Here is a 20,037-nt window from a genome sequence, read left to right on the forward strand (position 1 = left end):
CTAATTTCTGCTGCTTTTTAATTTTTTGATGTTTGTGGGCTTGTCTTTCTTTTGTGGTGAACTTCATAATTGCAGGAAGGTTGACTTTTATTTTTCTCATTTACAGTTGAAGAAATTTCCTCGAGAACTGCACATGCAGATGTAGAAGCAGTTTGCTTTTCTGCTAATGTAGAAGGTTTTCAGAGACTTTTATAGGTGACTCATCTGAAATACATGTTTTTAAGTCCTCTTGATATGTTTTCTAACTTCTGTTCATATTCAGTAAGAGATCTTTGTGAATTGGATCAGTCATTGGATTTTTTTAGCCATATTTTTCACATGAGGTTTCTTTAGAAGCCATTAAATCATATTTAATAGTCTGCACTGCATCTAGGGAATCAATCTTAAAAGAGGTTCTTAGTCAGTGACAAGTGTATCCATTAAGTTAAATGCACTTTCCACTAATGGGCCATGGAAGCAGCTAAGGCAGGCTTTGACCAATTTAGCCAATGTAGGATACTTATAATCATTTGTGAAATCATCTTTTAAATTAAAAACTTTAGACCAATATTTATCAATTGTACACTTGACTTGATTTCCACTTTCATCAGATGTGTAGAGCATTTCTTTGGTGATATCAATATCACTCTGGTATAACCTTATTTCAGCTTCTACTTTTGACTTTTCATTATCACTAAAAATATGGGACATAAAAGATGATAATTTTTCAAAAGCTAATATTGTACTGGTTTTACCTCTTAGCTCTGGATCTAATGCTGTAAAACTAATTAGATATGAATTTTTAAGGGGTAATTTCTGTTTCATATGCTGTGCTGTATTAGTATAAGCTTTCATCAGAGAAATTTGGAATTCTTTTGCTATTGGATGATTTTTTGATAATTTCTTCAGGAGAGTGGAAGCTTCTGCACCAGTAAATATTACTTTGCTAGGTAGATGGAATTCTGGATTTGTGACATCAACCTTTAATAAATCATTATAAGATGTGCACTATATTTTCTGGCTTCATAAAAAAAGAGAAAAATTTTGCCATCAATTTATAAATACTGGAATGTATTAAATGAAGCACTAGTTTTTTTGTTTCAAATAATTTAATATATGTGTTGAACTCTGGTAATACTGCTGAATATAATGCTATATGCAATAAAGTTTTGTTTTGCATAACAAATAACCCATTTAGTATTCTTTTTTTCCGAGATAAAGCATCCTTTGTGAGTTGTTGGGAATGCAAGCAAGAATACAATTAAAGTGGGAGCTACATTGAAAGAAAGAGAATTCTTGGCGATAAACGAAGTTATTAATACCTCTTGGCGTGCTTTTCTTGTCACTATATCCATTGGCCGAGCATCAGTCTCCAGTAAGTCATCAGTATTTTTTGAATTAGCATAATTACTTAAAGTCATTGAATGTCTAATGCACTTTGAATATTTTATGTGTGTCACAGTTTTAGAATGATTTGTGAAAGTCTTGAATCCTTCCCCACCATACTTCAGCAGTCAGTTACAAAAAACACAATATACTTGTCCAGCAACATTTATTTTCTTGCACCATGTGCCGATGGTATCCCCATTACCATCTCTCCGTTCAATCCAATTCCACCTAAATGCATTCCGGACTCCTTCTTCTAATTGTATAATATCACTATTTATATTTCATAGTGAAATTCTCTTGCATACATAAATAAAAAAATATTTCAATAAACGAAACGAAAAATTTATACGTGCATCAATAAATGAAACGAAAATTTTACACAGCGGAGAAAAAAAAGTTGAGAAGCGATCAACGACAAATAGCTAATACGGCAAAAAATCCCCCTTCTCTACTTAGTGGCGCCACGCCAGGAGAGATAAGACCTTTGAACCCAGAGTCACGTGATTGCCCATCTGGTCGAATGAAGTCTCTCCCTTTTTTTTCTGCCGCGCCTACTTGCCGAAAAGAATCAAGAAGAGAATGTCCGAGAACCGGGGGAATGAGTCATAACTCGCAATAAGGAAAGAACAAAAAAGAAGTTTTTTCCCCCTTTTCATGCATTATCACTGCCTTTGGAGAAAGAAAGGAAAAGTTTTCATCACACACACTGACCTTGCGTTTTCTGCTTTCAAAGCAAACAAAATTACCCAGATCAAAATAAATAATTCATTATTATTCCTACTTCCTTTTGAACGACGATTCCCGGAATTTCCGGGTATCGAAGTTCAAATCCCCGAAGCACAAACACCCCTGAATAAACTTCACACATCTATATTGCAAATGCAAGTTTTATTTTGCAGGTTTCTTTTCATATCATTAGAAGTACACAGGATTCTGCCACAAGCTCTAAAGTCAAAATACAAGCAATAAACTAGAAGCTAAATAGGAAACAAATGCATAAGCAAGTAACAGAAATATGAAAATAAAATAAATTAAACGTGCGAATAACAATATGCTATGCAACATTTTGAAGCCTGGTGGCAAAGTGGCTAGTGCGTTCCGCAGCAGCACCACAGGTCCGGGATTCGATCCCCGGGTTGGGCAATGTTGACTCAACCTTTCATCCCTTGAATGGGTTGATAAAATGAGTACCAAGTTCACTTGGGGAGTAAACACTGGAGGTTCCTGCAACAAATGACAACCTGTTCAGGGCATATGCTCATGTAGCCCAGAGCCCATGTTCAAGAAAACAGAATTTTGGGCACTGCAGGCCTTGGCCCACAAGTCCTATTGTGCCAGTGAGTTTAGTTTAAGCAAACTTTTATTAATAGGGACAAAAGAAAAGATGCACAAGTTTTTTATTCTAATTTTTGCTATTTATTTCAGTTTTTTGTGACTGCAGATAACAAGGGATTACTCTAACAATTTTTACTCACTATCACATACCATTTTGCTTCTGTAAAGGAAAAGCCATTACCAACTTCCATATTCAGTGATCACAGAACTTGAAGAAACCAGCTGATCCTTATTATTGATGTACTCAAATTAGGAAAGAATATATATACTAGAGATTTTTATAAAATTATATAAAACTTAATGAACTCCACAAAACTAGTTCCATTCAATAAACACAGAAAGATTTTTATCAAAAAACACTACATGATATTTCAATACTTTCCAAGCAATGTTTTAAGAAGGTGATTTCTTCATACAAGAAAGAAATGAATATTCAGAATTTTCAAATGCTCCTGAGTTAATACCAGATAAGGATTAATAAATGAGTAGATCACTGCTATGTTATGCTGAACTTTGTAGCAACAGATTGTAGAAATTTGTAGCTGAGTAGTTTCTCACCAAACGTAAGAAAACATATATGTAAGTTTAAGAAACAAATTAGAAAGATGTTTCCAATGGTCCATGCCTTTCTGTTAGCATGAGAATGAACTGGTTAAGAAATGCAAACGTTTCAAATAATATCAACCCATCCCAACATATTTTGGTACTTTTCCATTCTTATGACCCTTAATTTTAAAACCCATTCAAAAATTGCAATAAATCGCAGTTTTATAACAGTTATAATGCAAACTGCTTAAATTTTACAAAATAAAGTGCATGTGCTATTTGTTTAGATACTGTGGGAGTAAGCTTTTCAACACATGCAGGAAAGATATAGCAAATTGGTTTTGAAATATAAGATATGTAATGCAATTCTGTACGATGATCATGGCTGTGGGCAGAGTTGTTTATTTTGCAATGTAATTTCAATATATATATATTTTAAAATTGCATCAGATAATTACATAAAGTTGTTATAATTGAGGAAGATAAGAGCTATGAGTAGACTACACTTAAATGTACTTTCTCTTCTTTTTTTTTAAATGCTAACTATTTTTGATTTATAGTTGACTGAGAAAGATGCTACTATTCCAAAAAAGAGGCATTTTACTTCATTTCAGACAAACTTGGCAATAATCTTATCAGCATTATGATAAGGGCATGAAAATGGGAAAGCATCTGTTCATGTCAGCATGCAAATGAACTCTTTAAGAAATGCAATGCTTTTAAAATGTTATTTACCTATCCTAACATGCTTAATACGTGGATGCTCTATAAGTACATCCCAATATCATTAAATTTTGGCCTTGACATTTTTAATTCCATAAAGTGTTGTCTCATTGTTTGTAGTCACTGCTTTTCTTGAAAATGATAAAAAGTAATATTTCATCAGCATTAGAGACTGAATATCACATTTTGTTCAGTTATGATGACGGCAAACTAGTCAATAAATTTCCTCAATGATTTTTGATACGTAGACTATAACTATTGTTAGACCATTTTTTTTTTATTTCCCACAATGAATATTCAGTTCCTTTCACCTGTATGTGCAGGATGACCGATCTTCGCTTATTTACATTTATTTGCTCGAATCACCTTATCATTACGAATGTTTAATGCAACACTCAGAGATCAATTCTTTCATCACAAAGCTGAGTGCTGAATTATAGCAGACTAAAGCACCAAATTTTAATAGTTTGACTTGAACTGAAATCCCAGAAAATGGGTGGGAGCATGTATACTTAGTAATTGTTATCTGCTACACTAATACTATATGAAATAGTGCAAAATGGGATACTTAAATTCAATATCTAATTTGTAACGTTAAAGCTTAAGAGATCCCAGATTGCTTATTAGAAAAGAAATTAAAATTAATATCAAACATTACATACTTATCATGCATTTTCTTAAAGGTTTAAAAAAAGTGTTTACGAAACTGAAGTAAAATGTATTAAACAACTACCTTTAATGCAGATCTTTCAGTTTAGGAAGGAAAAGAAATAGTAAACAACATAATTACGCAAACTGTTATAAAAACAAATAAATAAAATAAGGGAAGAATTCAGTTAGGGTAATATTTTACCCCATAAAAGAGAATCAAAACGACTTAAATTAAACACATCCCAATCTTATCATTAATGTACTTGAAATATAAACATCTTGCAATAACAGAACTAAAATTATGAACGCAGATATGTTGTTGAGTGGTTTCAGTGCTGGATATCGAATTTATTATATATATTGAATTTTTAATTTCAATTCCATAGTTAAAACATAAGTGATTTTGCCGTTATATTTTTAATGGAATTACAGTATTATAATGATAATAATGATTCCTCTTAACTACTAAGAAAATATCTACAAAATGACAGAAACTTAGACTGTTTCACGCAGGAATGGTGTATACACCTGGGTACCTGGGCCGAAGGTCCTAACGAACAAAATTAAAAAATTAATAATTATGTGAGCATTAACACAAAGAAAATTTCTAAATAATAATAATAATAATAATAACAGGAAACTTAGAAATCCAACTCATAGAATTAACCATTATTTTTACTCTGGAACATAATAATAAAATAGCCTATGTCTTCCTTTTCTCTCAAGGGCCATTCCTCACATGATATTTACTTCGAAATATCACCCATATTCTTAAAGGAGTCAAGTTGGCGCAACCAAGGCTGTTCTCCGAACCTTATCCCATTTTACTAGTATTTTAAGCAAGTTACAGCATTTTAGACATTTAAACTCTTCCAGTGCCTATATTATTCTTCCAACATGGCGTAGATTCGTGTAACTGAACGTTCTTGCTGAAAATCGATGATATCATTGTCATCATTAGTGGGCTTTTTCTCTTATCGAAGGAAGAAAATGTGTTAAATTTTGTGCATAATATTGTGTTGTTTATGTACGCTGCTATGTATATGTTTTATACGTTAAGAAATTTGATTGAAAATATGAGCTTTATGAAATTTTAAATCGTGTGCTTATAACTAACTGTTTGTGCGAGGGCTGAAAAACATTACTTTTATCTAAAAATATATATAGGTCTTATTTTCAGTATATTCAATATACAAACATATTCAGTTATATTCAATATACAAACATGGGACGATCTAGAAGTGGTAGTAGATCACCTTCTAGACATAAGCATAAAAGTAAACATTCTCATAAACGATCACACTCCAAAGACAAAAGGGAAAGGAGCAGTAAGTCCAAAAAGTCCCGGTCTCGAGAGCGGTCCCGATCCAGGTAACTTCCATATATTAAATTTTTTTTTAGGTATTAATTTCTATAACAACGTAGTCTATTCTCTTGTAAACTTAGTGCATTTTCATGTATTTAAACGAAGCAGTGATGCATTTTGATTGGTAGCAATGTAAATGAAATTACATTTTTAGCGTTATATTCCTAAATCCAGAAATTATTAGTTTAAAACCAGATGGGCAGCTTTTGGACAGCCGATGGAAACAATGTACATAAATATAGTTTTTGGTATAGCTTTTTCGACAGATTTATTGAGATTAATAAATGAAAGAAAATAAATCCTGCGTCCTGATGCAATTTAAAATAAAATGAGAGATTTTTTCTGACGAGAGAAGGCTGTAATAGATTTTATGCAATGATTAACTTTTAGTAATATTGCGCATTGACGAAACAATGAATGTTTAAAGGGATGGGTAGGAATTTTGCGGTAAAATATTTAGGAGATTCTGCAGTTTATTACATAAAATTCTGTAAACTGCCTACCATTTAAGTTACTTAGTAAAGGCAACTAGTCAATAAACATTTTTAAAAATATAAATTGCCAATAATGGAAATATTACTGATGTCTGCAGTATGTTTCCAAGATGCAAATTTTTTACAATTTGTAAACGAAACTCCTTTTAAATGATTTTATTGAAGTTACTGAATAAATTTTTGTGTCTTGTATGTTATATGTGTCTTAATAATCTGGGTTAACTCTTAATATTTTTTTTTTTTTTTTTTTTTTTAATGAAAGTAATGCAAGGTAGGTAAGGGTCTGGCCCCTAAATCAAATGGATAATTTTGTTGCCGTGATTAAAACATATTTTGTACTGGATAAAAATCCTGAAAATTGACATTGTTTTATGGCAGATGGTAGTGCAATGTGAATGGCACTAATGGCTCAAAATAATCTTCAAGAAACTTTTGGTAGATTCAGTAAGGCATTAACTCCATATTGTCTGCTTCATCTGCATGGGATCCAAATTGTGCAGTAAGCAACAAGATGCTCTGAAATCATCATGTAGACTGATATTTTATGTTTTACTCCTATTTTTTCAAGTAAAGTCAGCTCTTTTTTTTTTGAAGATTTCATAATTCTTTTTTGCATAGTTTATTATTTGAAAGTATTGTTGGGTTTAAAAGAATATTGATCTGTCAGCAACCTAGCAGTACAGTTGCTAACGCTGGTGATTCGCTCCAGGTTAAAATCCCAGGAAACTGGGCGGCTACATGAAAGAACCTTATTAGAATTTCCTTAGAACATCCTACATGAAGATATCCTATTCCTGAGGCAGATAGCCCTCGAGTAAAATGACCACATTTTCATTCAGACAAAGCAGAACAAATGGAATGAAATGAGAATTATAATTTAGTTATGAAAGCAGACCAGTAATTCAAAAAAAAATTTTATTATATACATTCATATACTTGTCTATAAATATACAAAAATATATTTATTATTAACAATTGGTAACTATAAAAATATTTGTAAAAGAACAATAATTTGAATATTATGTTTTTTAATTTAATAATTTATTTAAAAAAAATTATGATTTTCTTTCACGGTTATATTTTTTATCCGAGTGAATACTTTGCAATAGATTCGAATCATTTATTAAAATGTCATGAAATTTCTCACATGAATTGATCAAATTATATTTTAAGGCTTAATACGGATATTCAAGTTTTAATGTTCAACTGCGTTTTTTTCAGTTGTCCATATTTTATTGGTACTATAAAAAACACATTCTGTTGCTGCATTTGTTCCTCGAAGGGAGAGCGCGTGTACTACAATTTTCAAAATACATTCATAATTAATTTTTTCATCAGGAACGCATCTTTTTACCAATGACACCTCATCAAAAAGATCATTTGGTTGATCTTTACATTATGGTAACTTGGCGATTTTTTGGCAAAAATTTGGCAACCAACTCTCCTACAGCAACCCTCTATTTTTTTTTCCCCGCCGCCATTTTGTCTTCATGAAGTAAAGACATGTTTCTTTTCTTCTTATCTACTGAACACTTCTTCCAACAATCTACTAGCCAAATTACACTTATGCTAGAAATTTTATCAAACAAAACTGCTTAATCATGACAAATATTCACTGCAAAATTGGGAAAAAGTGCACAATACCATACTCCTTACGCGTTTTTCAAAATAACACATACACATAAACCATGTACATGCCGACTTATTTTTACTTAAAAAAACATCCCAGAATTGCACAAAAATGGCATTGCACACACTCTTCACTATATCCATGTACACTGCTTTTTTCTCATAAATTAGAAAAATTTCACGAAAATACATGACAATTTTCTCAATCTTTAAACCCGGTAAAAAGAACATATATGAAATTACCTGATCGCGAAAAAGTATTTACCCTTTACAAATATGAACATTTCCACATATAAAATAAATAAAATATCCAAAAACTTTTACCTCTAAATCATCTATTACATTATACACGTCACCAACGAATTCATACCGCAAGCATTACAAATACTTAGTATCAAATATTTAAATTATTTCCATGCAGGTTTATTTCAACGTATACCAAATTCCTACAAACATAAAATTCACAAAATAACTATCATTTAATTAAAATATCACTAAACCATGTACACGTCGACTTATTTTTACTTAAAAAAACATCCCACAATTGCACAAAAATGGCATTGCGCACACTCTTCACTATGTCCATGTACACTGCTTTTTTCTCATAAATTAGAAAAATTTCACGAAAATACATGACAATTTTCTCAATCTTTAAACCCGGTAAAAAGAACATATATGAAATTACCTGATCGCGGAAAAGTATTTACCCTTTACAAATATGAACATTTCCACATATAAAATATCCAAAAACTTTTACCTCTAAATCATCTATTACATTATACACGTCACCAACGAATTCATACCGCAAGCATTACAAATACTTAGTATCAAATATTTAAATTATTTCCATGCACGTTTATTTCAACTTAAACGTATACCAAATTCCTACAAACATAAAATTCACAAAATAACTATCATTTCATTAAAATATAATTAAATTCAAAACCACTACTTAAAATATAAATGAGCACATACATTAAATTAATAAAAATTACCTTACAATCCTAATTACTTTAAACTAAATCATTGCTAATAACAATTTTCCCAATAATACCAAATTCCTTTCTACCTTACATTTAGAACAATGCATAAAAATAACATCCTCAAATAATTAAAAATACTAACTTACCTAATCTTCTTCAGAATCTTGATTACGTGGCGGATACACTTTTCTAATTCATTCAATAAAATTATTGAAAGATTTTTTCTGCGAATTTTTCCTCCATACTTCCTCCGCTAAATAAAAAGCAAACTTCTCTTTATCACAATGCCTAAATACCCATTTCGAATTAACTTTAGTTAGGGCCATGGGATCCAAAAATTAAACAACACTGTTTCACACAACACAGTATAAAGCTAAATACAAAATTTCCACATTTTTTCCTGATTTCCCCCCTTTTCCGATTAAAGAACCGTAATTCGTCCATTAATATCACATGACATATCCCATGATCTCTCATTTCCCTCACGCAAAATAATGCGTAATCGGAACTGAGTACTGCTCACGTTATTACCAAAGTCCCAGGTAGTAACCTTTATCGCCTCCAAAATGTCGCCAAACTACCAGTTACCATATTGTAAAGATCAACCGATCATTTTTGCAAATAGTATTTTTCGGAAAATAGTTACTAATATTTTTAAAAAGATTTTTTCCACATATTTCCATAAAATCTCCTTTTTTAATGTCACCCGATGAAAGTTTGTAATATCCTCGAATTGAACTCTCCGTTCTTCAAGATATTCCAAGCAGTTATTATAAAGAGTTCTGGCTGATCTTGTAGTATTTTGGAATCTTGTAGTATTTTGGATCTTGTAGTTCTGGCTGATCTTGTAGTATTTTGGAATATGTTTGAGTAGAATACGTTGAGTATTTTCATGCATTTTCGTGAAATTTTTCTAATTTATGAGAAAAAAGCAGTGTACATGGATATAGTGAAGAGTGTGCGCAATGCCATTTTTGTGCAATTCTGGGATGTTTTTTTAAGTAAAAATAAGTCGACGTGTACATGGTTTAGTAATATTTTAGTTAAATGATAGTTATTTTGTGAATTTTATGTTTGTAGGAATTTGTTATTCGTCCATTAATATCACATGACATATCCCATGATCTCTCATTTCCCTCACGCAAAATAATGCGTAATCGGAACTGAGTACTGCTCACGTTATTACCAAAGTCCCAGGTAGTAACCTTTATCGCCTCCAAAATGTCGCCAAACTACCAGTTACCATATTGTAAAGATCAACCGATCATTTTTGCAAATAGTATTTTTCGGAAAATAGTTACTAATATTTTTAAAAAGATTTTTTCCACATATTTCCATAAAATCTCCTTTTTTAATGTCACCCGATGAAAGTTTGTAATATCCTCGAATTGAACTCTCCGTTCTTCAAGATATTCCAAGCAGTTATTATAAAGAGTTCTGGCTGATCTTGTAGTATTTTGGAATCTTGTAGTATTTTGGATCTTGTAGTTCTGGCTGATCTTGTAGTATTTTGGAATATGTTTGAGTAGAATACGTTGAGTATTTTCATGCATTTTCGTGAAATTTTTCTAATTTATGAGAAAAAAGCAGTGTACATGGATATAGTGAAGAGTGTGCGCAATGCCATTTTTGTGCAATTCTGGGATGTTTTTTTAAGTAAAAATAAGTCGACGTGTACATGGTTTAGTAATATTTTAGTTAAATGATAGTTATTTTGTGAATTTTATGTTTGTAGGAATTTGTTATATGTTTCAGTTGAAGTAAACGTGCATGGAAGTAATTTAAATATTTGACACTAAGTTTTTGTAACCATTTCTAATGTTTGCGGTATGAATTCGTTGGTGACGTTTATAATATAATAGATAATTTAGAGGTAAAAGTTTTTGGATATTTTATTTATTTTATACGTGGAAATGTTTATCCTAGGAAAGGGTATATACTTTTTCGCGATCAGGTAATTTCATATATGTGCTTTTTACCGAGTTTAAAGATTCACAGAATTTTTTTGTATTTTCGTGCAAATTTTTGTAATTTATGAGAAAATAGCAGTGTAGATGAATAAAGTTAAGAGTGTGCGCAATGACATTTTTGTGCAATTCTGGGATGTTTTTTTAAGTAAAACTGGTTTATGTGTAATGGTTTATGTGTATGTGCTATTCTGAAAAACGCGCAAGGAGTTTGCGATTGTGCCCTTTTTCCCAATTTTGCAGTTAATATTTGTCATGATTAAGCAGTTTTGTTACATAAAATTTCTATCATAAGTATAATTCGGCTAGTAGATTGTTGGAAAAAGTGTTTAGTAAATAAAAAGAAAATAAACATGTCTTTACTTCGTGAAGGAAAAATGGTGGCGAAAAAAAAATTAGAGGGTTGCTGTAGCAGAGTTGGTCGCCAAATTTTCGCCAACAAATCACCAAGTTACCATAATCCAAAGATCAACCAAAGTTCTGACTTCTTTCAGAAAATTAGATCATTTAATAACACCTTGCTCTTCCAACATAGTGATGTCCTATCGAATAACTAAATGTAATCGTTATCAGTTCTTTCTTGCAATTTTGTTTTTAAATCATTGATTTCATTTGATACTTCCGTAATTGAAATTGGTTGATCTTTAGATTATGGTAACTTGGCGATTTTTTGGCAAAAATTTGGCGACCAACTCTTTTACAGCAACCCTCTGTTTTTTTTTTTCCCGCCACCATTTTGTCTTCACGAAGTAAAGACATGTTTCTTTTCTTTTTATCTACTGAACACTTCTTCCAACAATCTACTAGCCGAATTACACTTATGCTAGAAATTTTATCTAACAAAAGTGCTTAATCATGACAAATATTCACTGCAAAATTGGGAAAAAGTGCACAATACCATACTCCTTACACGTTTTTCAAAATAACACATACACATAAACCATGTACACGTCGACTTATTTTTACTTAAAAAAACATCCCAGAATTACACAAAAATGGCATTGTGCACACTCTTCACCATATCCATGTACACTGCTTTTTTCTCATAAATTAGAAAAATTTCACGAAAATGCATGACAATTTTCTGAATCTTTAAACCCGTTAAAAAGAACATATATGAAATTACCTAATAACGAAAAAGTATATACCCTTTCCAAATATGAACATTTCCACGTATAAAATAAATAAAATATCCAAAAACTTTTACCTCTAAATCATCTATTATATTATAAACATCACCAACGAATTCATACCGCAAGCATTACAAATACTTAGTGTCAAATATTTAAATTATTTCCATGCACGTTTACTTCAACTAAAACGTATACCAAATTCCTACAAACATAAAATTCACAAAATAACTATCATTTAATTAAAATATCACTAAGCCATGTACACGTCAACTTATTTTTACTTTAAAAAAAAATCCCAGAATTGCACAAAAATGGCATTGCACACACTCTTCACCATATCCATGTACACTGCTTTTTTCTCATAAATTAGAAAAATTTCACGAAAATGCATGACAATTTTCTGAATCTTTAAACCCGTTAAAAAGAACATATATGAAATTACCTAATAACGAAAAAGTATATACCCTTTCCAAATATGAACATTTCCACGTATAAAATAAATAAAATATCCAAAAACTTTTACCTCTAAATCATCTATTATATTATAAACGTCACCAACGAATTCATACCGCAAGCATTACAAATACTTAGTGTCAAATATTTAAATTATTTCCATGCACGTTTACTTCAACTAAAATGTATACCAAATTCCTACAAACATAAAATTCACAAAATAGCTATCATTTAATTAAAATATCACTAAACCATGTACACGTCGACTTATTTTTACTTTAAAAAAAAATCCCAGAATTGCACAAAAATGGCATTGCGCACACTCTTCACCATATCCATGTACACTGCTTTTTTCTCATAAATTAGAAAAATTTCACGAAAATGCATGACAATTTTCTGAATCTTTAAACTCGTTAAAAAGAACATATATGAAATTACCTAATAACAAAAAAGTATATACCCTTTCCAAATATGAACATTTCCACGTATAAAATAAATAAAATATCCAAAAACTTTTACCTCTAAATTATCTATTATATTATAAATGTCACCAACGAATTCATACCGCAAACATTACAAATACTTAGTGTCAAATATTTAAATTATTTCCATGCACGTTTACTTCAACTAAAACGTATACCAAATTCTTACAAACATAAAATTCACAAAATAACTATCATTTAATTAAAATATAATTAAATTCAAAAACACTACTTAAAATATAAATAAGCACATACATTAAATTAATAAAAATTAGCTTACAATCCTAATTACTTTAAACTAAATCATTGCTAATAACAATTTTCTCAATAATACCAAATTACTTTACTTCCACCTTACATTTAGAACTATGCATAAAAATAATATTCTCAAATAATTAAAAATACTAACTTACCTAATCTTCTTCAGAATCTTGCTTACATGGTGGATACATTTTTATTATGGATTCAATAAAATTATTGAACGATTTTTTCTGCGAATTTTTCCTCCACACTTCCTCCGCTAAATAAAAAGCAAAATTCTCTTTATCACATCTAGAATTCACTTTAGACAGCACCATACAATCCCAAAATTATTCAACCCTACTTCACACAACACACAATGAAGCTTAATACAAAATAATATACAGCCACAGATATTTTTCCAAATTCCCCCCTTTTCCAATTAAAGAACCGTAATTCGTCCATTAATATCACATGACATATCCCATGATCTCTCATTTCCCTCACACAAAATAATGCGTAATCGGAACTGAGTACTGCTCACATTATTACCAAAGTCCCAGGTAGTAACCTCTATCGCCTCCAAAATGTCTCCAAACTACCAGTTACCATATTCTAAAGATCAGCCTTGAAATTTTGTCCCCTTCAGTAATTTTCACAGCATTGTGAAATAATGTCGCTTGGTTGTGGATGAGCTGAAGACAAATTTGTGATGTGTCAGTTTCAGAAAACAGTTGTATTATTCTTGGACATTTATCTTGTGATAAAAAGTATGATTCTAATGGTTCGTATACTTTTAAAATAGCTGTCCAGATGGTATAGTGGTTAGGGGAGCTTGACTGCAATACCAAAGGGCCCGGGTTCGAATCCTGGAGAAGTCATGGGTTTAAAACTGTCTGTTCCTTTATAGGAGGTAACAGTGGTCACCTATTAGGTGCCCCCATAATAAAATAATCACCGCTTCTGGGTTTAGGAGTGGCCAATGCCGTTATAGGCAAGTGTGCGCCATTAAAAAAAAAAAAAATTTCTATAAGCTAGTTAGAGCTAGCCATCATGTTTTGCTGTGACCAGTAATTATTTTATACAGTACAAAGTCTTTAATGCAAATGTCCATAATCCGGATCTCAAAGCTACAAACTTTCTGCGTAGCGTTTACGTATGCACATAATACCTTTATGCATACATGTTTAATGTATAATGGACGGTATAAGCTAGGCTAAAATTATCTAATTATCTATTTCAGTTAATGTTGCAGATTACGTTGTTCCTTAATCTTCTAATTGGATCCAGCTTATTATTTTTTGCAGACTGTTTTCTAATTCTATATAAACTAAACTTGAACTTTCAATTATGTCAAAAAGAGTTTCCTATTCTGGAGCTGCCAAAGGATCTACGAAGCGAAAGCACGTTTTGATGTCATCAAACAAAAAGTGGAATTTCTGCAAAAAATGGAAAAAGGCATGAAGAAAGTGACAGAGAGGTTAGTGAAAATGAAAAAATTTCGATTGACAAGTTGGTATTCTCGGCTCAGCAATTACAGGACTTGAACAGCGGAACTTTGTAACTGAACAAGAAATTATGTCTGTTTATAGAATTAAAGAGAAAGTATTAGCACATAAAACGAAGCAACTTAAACAACTTACATTGAAAGAAATGTTTAATAAAGTAAACAAGTAAATATTAAGCTTTTTTTTTTTTTTTTGTAAATTTTGATACCCCTTAGATCATAATTGCTCTTTATTTCATAAATTTTGGTTTCGTATTTTTAATTTTATAATTTCTGCATGCCATCTTACCAGATTTAAATTGATGATCTATAATCCGAAAAAACCGCTAATCTGGAATCGCCGAAGTCCCGATGAGTCCGGATTAAAGACTTTGTACTGTTTTCGATTTCTGCGCTTTCACAAAAATCCTTCAAACTTTTGACATGCACAGTATATATATAAAAATACGAATAAAATTTTGAAATAATATTTTCAATATCCACTGGAAGTAAGTCAGATGCTGTTTGAACAGTATTGTGTAGAATGTACGCTACACAACCTAATCGAATAATTTTTTCAAACGATGTTCAAACGATTAAGTTTTGTTAAAATAGTATTGACGCCTCTTCTAGCTTTTCCAACAAAATTTGTGTTAGTGTTAACAATAAATTCAAATTATTCTTTTTTAAAATAGTACATATTGAATCAAAATTTATTTATGAAGTTTCATCCAGATGGTGTAGTGGTTAGGGAAGCCTGACTGCGATACTGAAGGGCCTGGGTTCAAATCCAGGAGAAGAAACGAATCGTTTTTGGTCGGTTGTAACTGTCTGTCCCTTCATCAGAGGCAATGGTGGCCCACCTGTTAGCTGCCTCCATAATAAAGAGACCATTACGTCTGGCATTAGTATAGATTAATGGAGTTTCACCTGGCTATGAAACAAAATTTAATATTCTAATTTTAATTCTTGTTTCTGGATTATGAAGTCTAACAATTGTGGGGAAATAATTTTAAATATTTGTGGTTGGAAGCATCATAATATATGAACATAAAATGTGCATTTATCTAATTCTTTCTGCAATTGTAAAAACGAATATGGTGAAAAACATTACAATTAATTGCTTTGGTTTTTGTCCTTGCATGTGCAAATTTTCTGTCGTACAATGTTTTGAGCATTTGCGATGTACAATCAATTGATCTGAAACTTTGATTGTGGTTTATGGTGCCAAAAGCAAATAGCCCTTCAGCTAATGTTAGCTGTTCCTCCGTTAACAATATGTATTCCTTGACGAGACATAATGACAATGATCGAACACCACTGAGTAAATCTAACTCATTATATTGCCTAATTTAGTTTACTCTGCATGCATTTTATGTGTTTTTTATTTCATTATATTCACTATAATAATTAATAAATAATAGGTAATATATCTTTACAGATCATTTAAAATAAAAAATGCAGGTGTTTTCTAAAAAGCGGGACATTTTAAAAAATCGGCAGGAAACGGGACAGTCTTCCAAAAAGCGGGACAGTCCTGCCAAAATTGGGACGTGTGGTCATTTTACCCTCGAGTGCTTTGCCATAAGAAATAAGCCAGTTAAAGGAATATTCAATTTTTCATTTGTTCACAGTAAATTAAGAACTACTTTTGGCTTTGAAATAACAGCTAAATTTTTGTTTTGCTAGAAACTATATTATAGCTTAAGCTGATATGCAATGTTTAATTACTGTTATGTAACTTTTGAATATATGTCCTATTGCCCAATTTGTTCTATTTTAAAATATGTAACTGAAAACTGATCAAAGTATTAATAGATTAAAATCCTAATATATGGTATGGCGCTGGTACAATTTTGAAAATTATCACTATCACAAAAATGACTTGTGTACAGCTCTTATAAACACTGCATTTACTGCTCATCATAATGTTGATGAAAGTTGCCAAATCTGTGTGTACTGTGTACTAGGATTAACCCTATTAATAGTACGAGGGTGGGGGAGGGAAGCCTCTACTAATAATAGTTTGATCAATTTTCCATTGTAAGTTTATTTGTAATTGATTGTTTAAAACATAAACTTCTTTTAGGTCCAGGGCTGTGGAGTCAGTAGGGAAAATAACCGACTCCGTCATATATTTATATATATAAACATATACATATGCAGCTTATTTTTTAATATAAAAGAAGTAATAGATGCTAAAGAAAAAAATTGATTTCATAGCAAATTATTTATATTAATTAGCATTTATTATGAAATGGAAAAACTAGCATTAGTTATTTCTAGGAAACTGTGTAGCTTCGGCAAGATTTTCTTTGTTGGAGGACCATAGATCCGATTTGATAAACTTCAGAGCTGAGAAATGTCTTTCCACACTAACTTGAGTAGAAGGAAGAGCTGTTACTATTAGGGCTACTTCTTTTAACTTTTCAGGATAAAGTTTTATAAGTTCTTAAAGAGGTGTCTTGCAAGCGCAATCATATTTCTCTATTTCTTCAAAGGCCATGTAGAAATCATGTTTGTATTTTTTCATTTTTATATCTAAAGGCTCTTGTTTCTTTATTTTCATTCTCTTTGCCTTAGCTTTTTCAATATTATCCAAAAATATTTCTCAAAATCTAATTCATTACTGGAAAAGGATGATAGAGACTCAGTTGCAATGTCTGCAGTTTGACTGTCCTGATTCGAATTCTCCAATTGCTCTGAGAATAATTTCATTCTTAATGAAAGTTCAGAGATGATTTTCTTTGCCTTTTGAATTTGTTCGTCATCCAAGAAAATTCGGTGTTTCGGATGTCCGTATATTGAACCCAGCAAGATCTCATTGTCTAGCAAACTAGTTTCTCTTTTCTTTATTGAAGAAGTGATTCCTTCTGCAATAAACCATCCGTTTCAGAAAGAACAAACATCCCATTCTTCCATTCTCACCTCCTGTCAATTCTTCAGTGCAGCTTTTTTGTAGCTATATACGGTATAGAAAGAAGAGTTTCCAATTTAGCAAGATCATTCCACAGACTTTCTGTTAGTGAAATATTAGGGTTATCTACATCTCCTAAAAAAGTTCTTAATTCTAAAAACCTCTTTATCATCAAATATGTACTTCCTTATCGCGTTGCTTGATCAATAATTGCTCCTTTACCTGCTCACTTTCTAAGAATTGCATCAGTTTTAGGAGTTCTTGCTGCTACTGCTGCTTATCTAAATTTACCATTGAGATTTGTTACTAAATGAATCAGTTTAATCACTAATGGCAAATATCACATCCATTCTCCTCCCTTATATTTATTTATTAATATGTCAATAAAATAGAAAATAACTATTTATTAATGTATACAGTTCATAAATAAAAATAATAACTCAGCTTGTCATTAATTTTTTTAATTCATTTTAATTTCATTTCAAATTCAAACTGTCCAACAAAAATTGGATTCAGAGTCGGAATCTTTTCTGTTTTTAGCGACTCCAGCTCCGACTCCTTTTACCCCAAAATAGGCCTGATTCCGACTCCACAGCCCTGTTTAGGTGACAGGGATTCTTAATTTGTGATATATCTTCGAAACACTTATATGTAAAGACTTCTTATTGAAAATCAAAATTTTTTCTTCATTTATGTTTACATGATAATTCATCATTATGTGAGCATAATAAAAACATTGAAGTGTATTTTATTTTTAATTTGCTGTATTTTTTTTTTTTTTTTTTTTTTTTTTTTTTACATACAGAAATACGTGTGGGAAATTTTCCCCTTGTGTAGTGTCTTTTTTTTTCTTAGTGCAAAAAAATATAAAGTTTTTAAAATTAGAACAGAAAGAGTGATAAATAAGTAGTCTTGTAAAATATTTCTGCATAGATTTGCAAATAATTAGCTCTTCTTCTTTCTAAAAAATTACCTCCAAATTAGTTGTAAGCTAAATTCTTACAATTTAGATCCCATATACTTTATTTCAGTGATGTAGCTAGAACTTTTGCTGCCTGGGGTAATCTCAGAATTTGCTGCTTCTCTTGATATAAAAACAAATAACTATAAAAAATATCAAAACTACTCATAGGGAAATAAATAAATACTTTACGATCATTTTTTGAGAAAAATTTTACTTCCAACATTCTTAAACTGTATAATTTTGCTTGTTTTTTCATTCAATTACATTGTAAAGATTATTTGATTGCTCTTGCTGTTATGTAGGCACTAGAGAAAAATTTCTCAAATGCAAAATATGCATTTGTAATACTAGCAAAATATGCATAATTTTTAAATACTTCTTAAATTATTTTTATATAGAAAATGCTTCTCGCAACCAGGGCTGGGGAGTCAGAATCGGAGTTAGGCAGATTTTTGGGTAAAAGGGAGTCGGAGCTGGAGTCGCTAAAAACTTTCTGACTCCAGTTTTTCTTGAATGGTTTCAATTTGAAGAAAAAGAAATTTAATGACAAATTGAGTTATTTTTATCTATGGACTATATACATTAATAATATTTAATTATTTTCCCTTTGATTGATATATTAATAAATAAATATGAATGTGTAATTTGCCATTATTCATTAAACTGATTCATTTAGTTACTTCTCCAGATGAATTCTTCATAGATGGCATTGTAGCATAATTCACGACAAGAAAAAGAAGCCCATTGCATCAAATGGTACAAATCTCATTGTTAAATTTAGACAAGCAACAACAGCAGCAAAAACTCCCAAAAGTGATGCAATTCCTAGGAGGCGAGCAGGAAAAGGAGCAATTATTGATCAAAGGGGGAAGTACATATTTGATGATAAAGAGGTTGTTAAAATTAAGAACATTTCTTAGAAGATGTAGGCTACCCTATTATTTCACTAACAAAACGACTGTAGAATGATCTTGCAGATTTGGAAACTTTTTTCTACATCGTATATAGCCACAAAAAAGCTACAATCTGAAGAATTAACAGGAGGCTGGTTTCTGTGAGAATAGAAAAATGTGATGCTTGTCCTTTCTAAAATGAGATGGCTTGTTACAGAGGGAATTATTTCCTCAATGAAGAAAAGAGAAACTAGTTTGTTAGACAATGAGAGCTTGATGGGTTCATTATATATATATCCAAAATACCGAATTTTGTAAGTAAAAGCTATTCTTGAATTCTATCCACAAAAAGTCAAGTCAGAGCATTTTTAGGATTAGTGGGATATTATAATCATAACATTCCAATG

The 20,037-nt window shown here is 31.0% G+C and overlaps 2 protein-coding genes across 2 annotated transcripts in view; one reads left to right on the top strand and one right to left on the bottom strand.

The window, feature by feature from the left end:
• The window catches only part of na (sodium leak channel non-selective protein na), a 135,694-nt gene extending 130,759 nt beyond the window's left edge, over positions 1-4,935 (bottom strand). Inside the window, exon 1 of the mRNA XM_085812895.1 lies at positions 4,706-4,935. The gene's annotated coding sequence lies outside the window, so the exon portion shown is untranslated. The remainder of the gene's footprint in view (positions 1-4,705) is intronic.
• Positions 4,936-5,506: 571 nt separating this feature from the next.
• Arglu1 (Arginine and glutamate rich 1) overlaps positions 5,507-20,037 on the top strand; it is a 56,981-nt gene continuing 42,450 nt past the window's right edge. Inside the window, exon 1 of the mRNA XM_035367066.2 lies at positions 5,507-5,994. Within this exon, the coding sequence (XP_035222957.1) occupies positions 5,849-5,994 (146 nt within the window). The 5' untranslated portion in view covers positions 5,507-5,848. The remainder of the gene's footprint in view (positions 5,995-20,037) is intronic.

The sequence above is a fragment of the Stegodyphus dumicola genome, chromosome 3 (genome assembly GCF_044657685.1).
Source record: "Stegodyphus dumicola isolate Sdum_Otavi_A_Nest chromosome 3, ASM4465768v1".
NCBI classification, from domain to species: Eukaryota; Metazoa; Arthropoda; class Arachnida; order Araneae; family Eresidae; genus Stegodyphus; species Stegodyphus dumicola.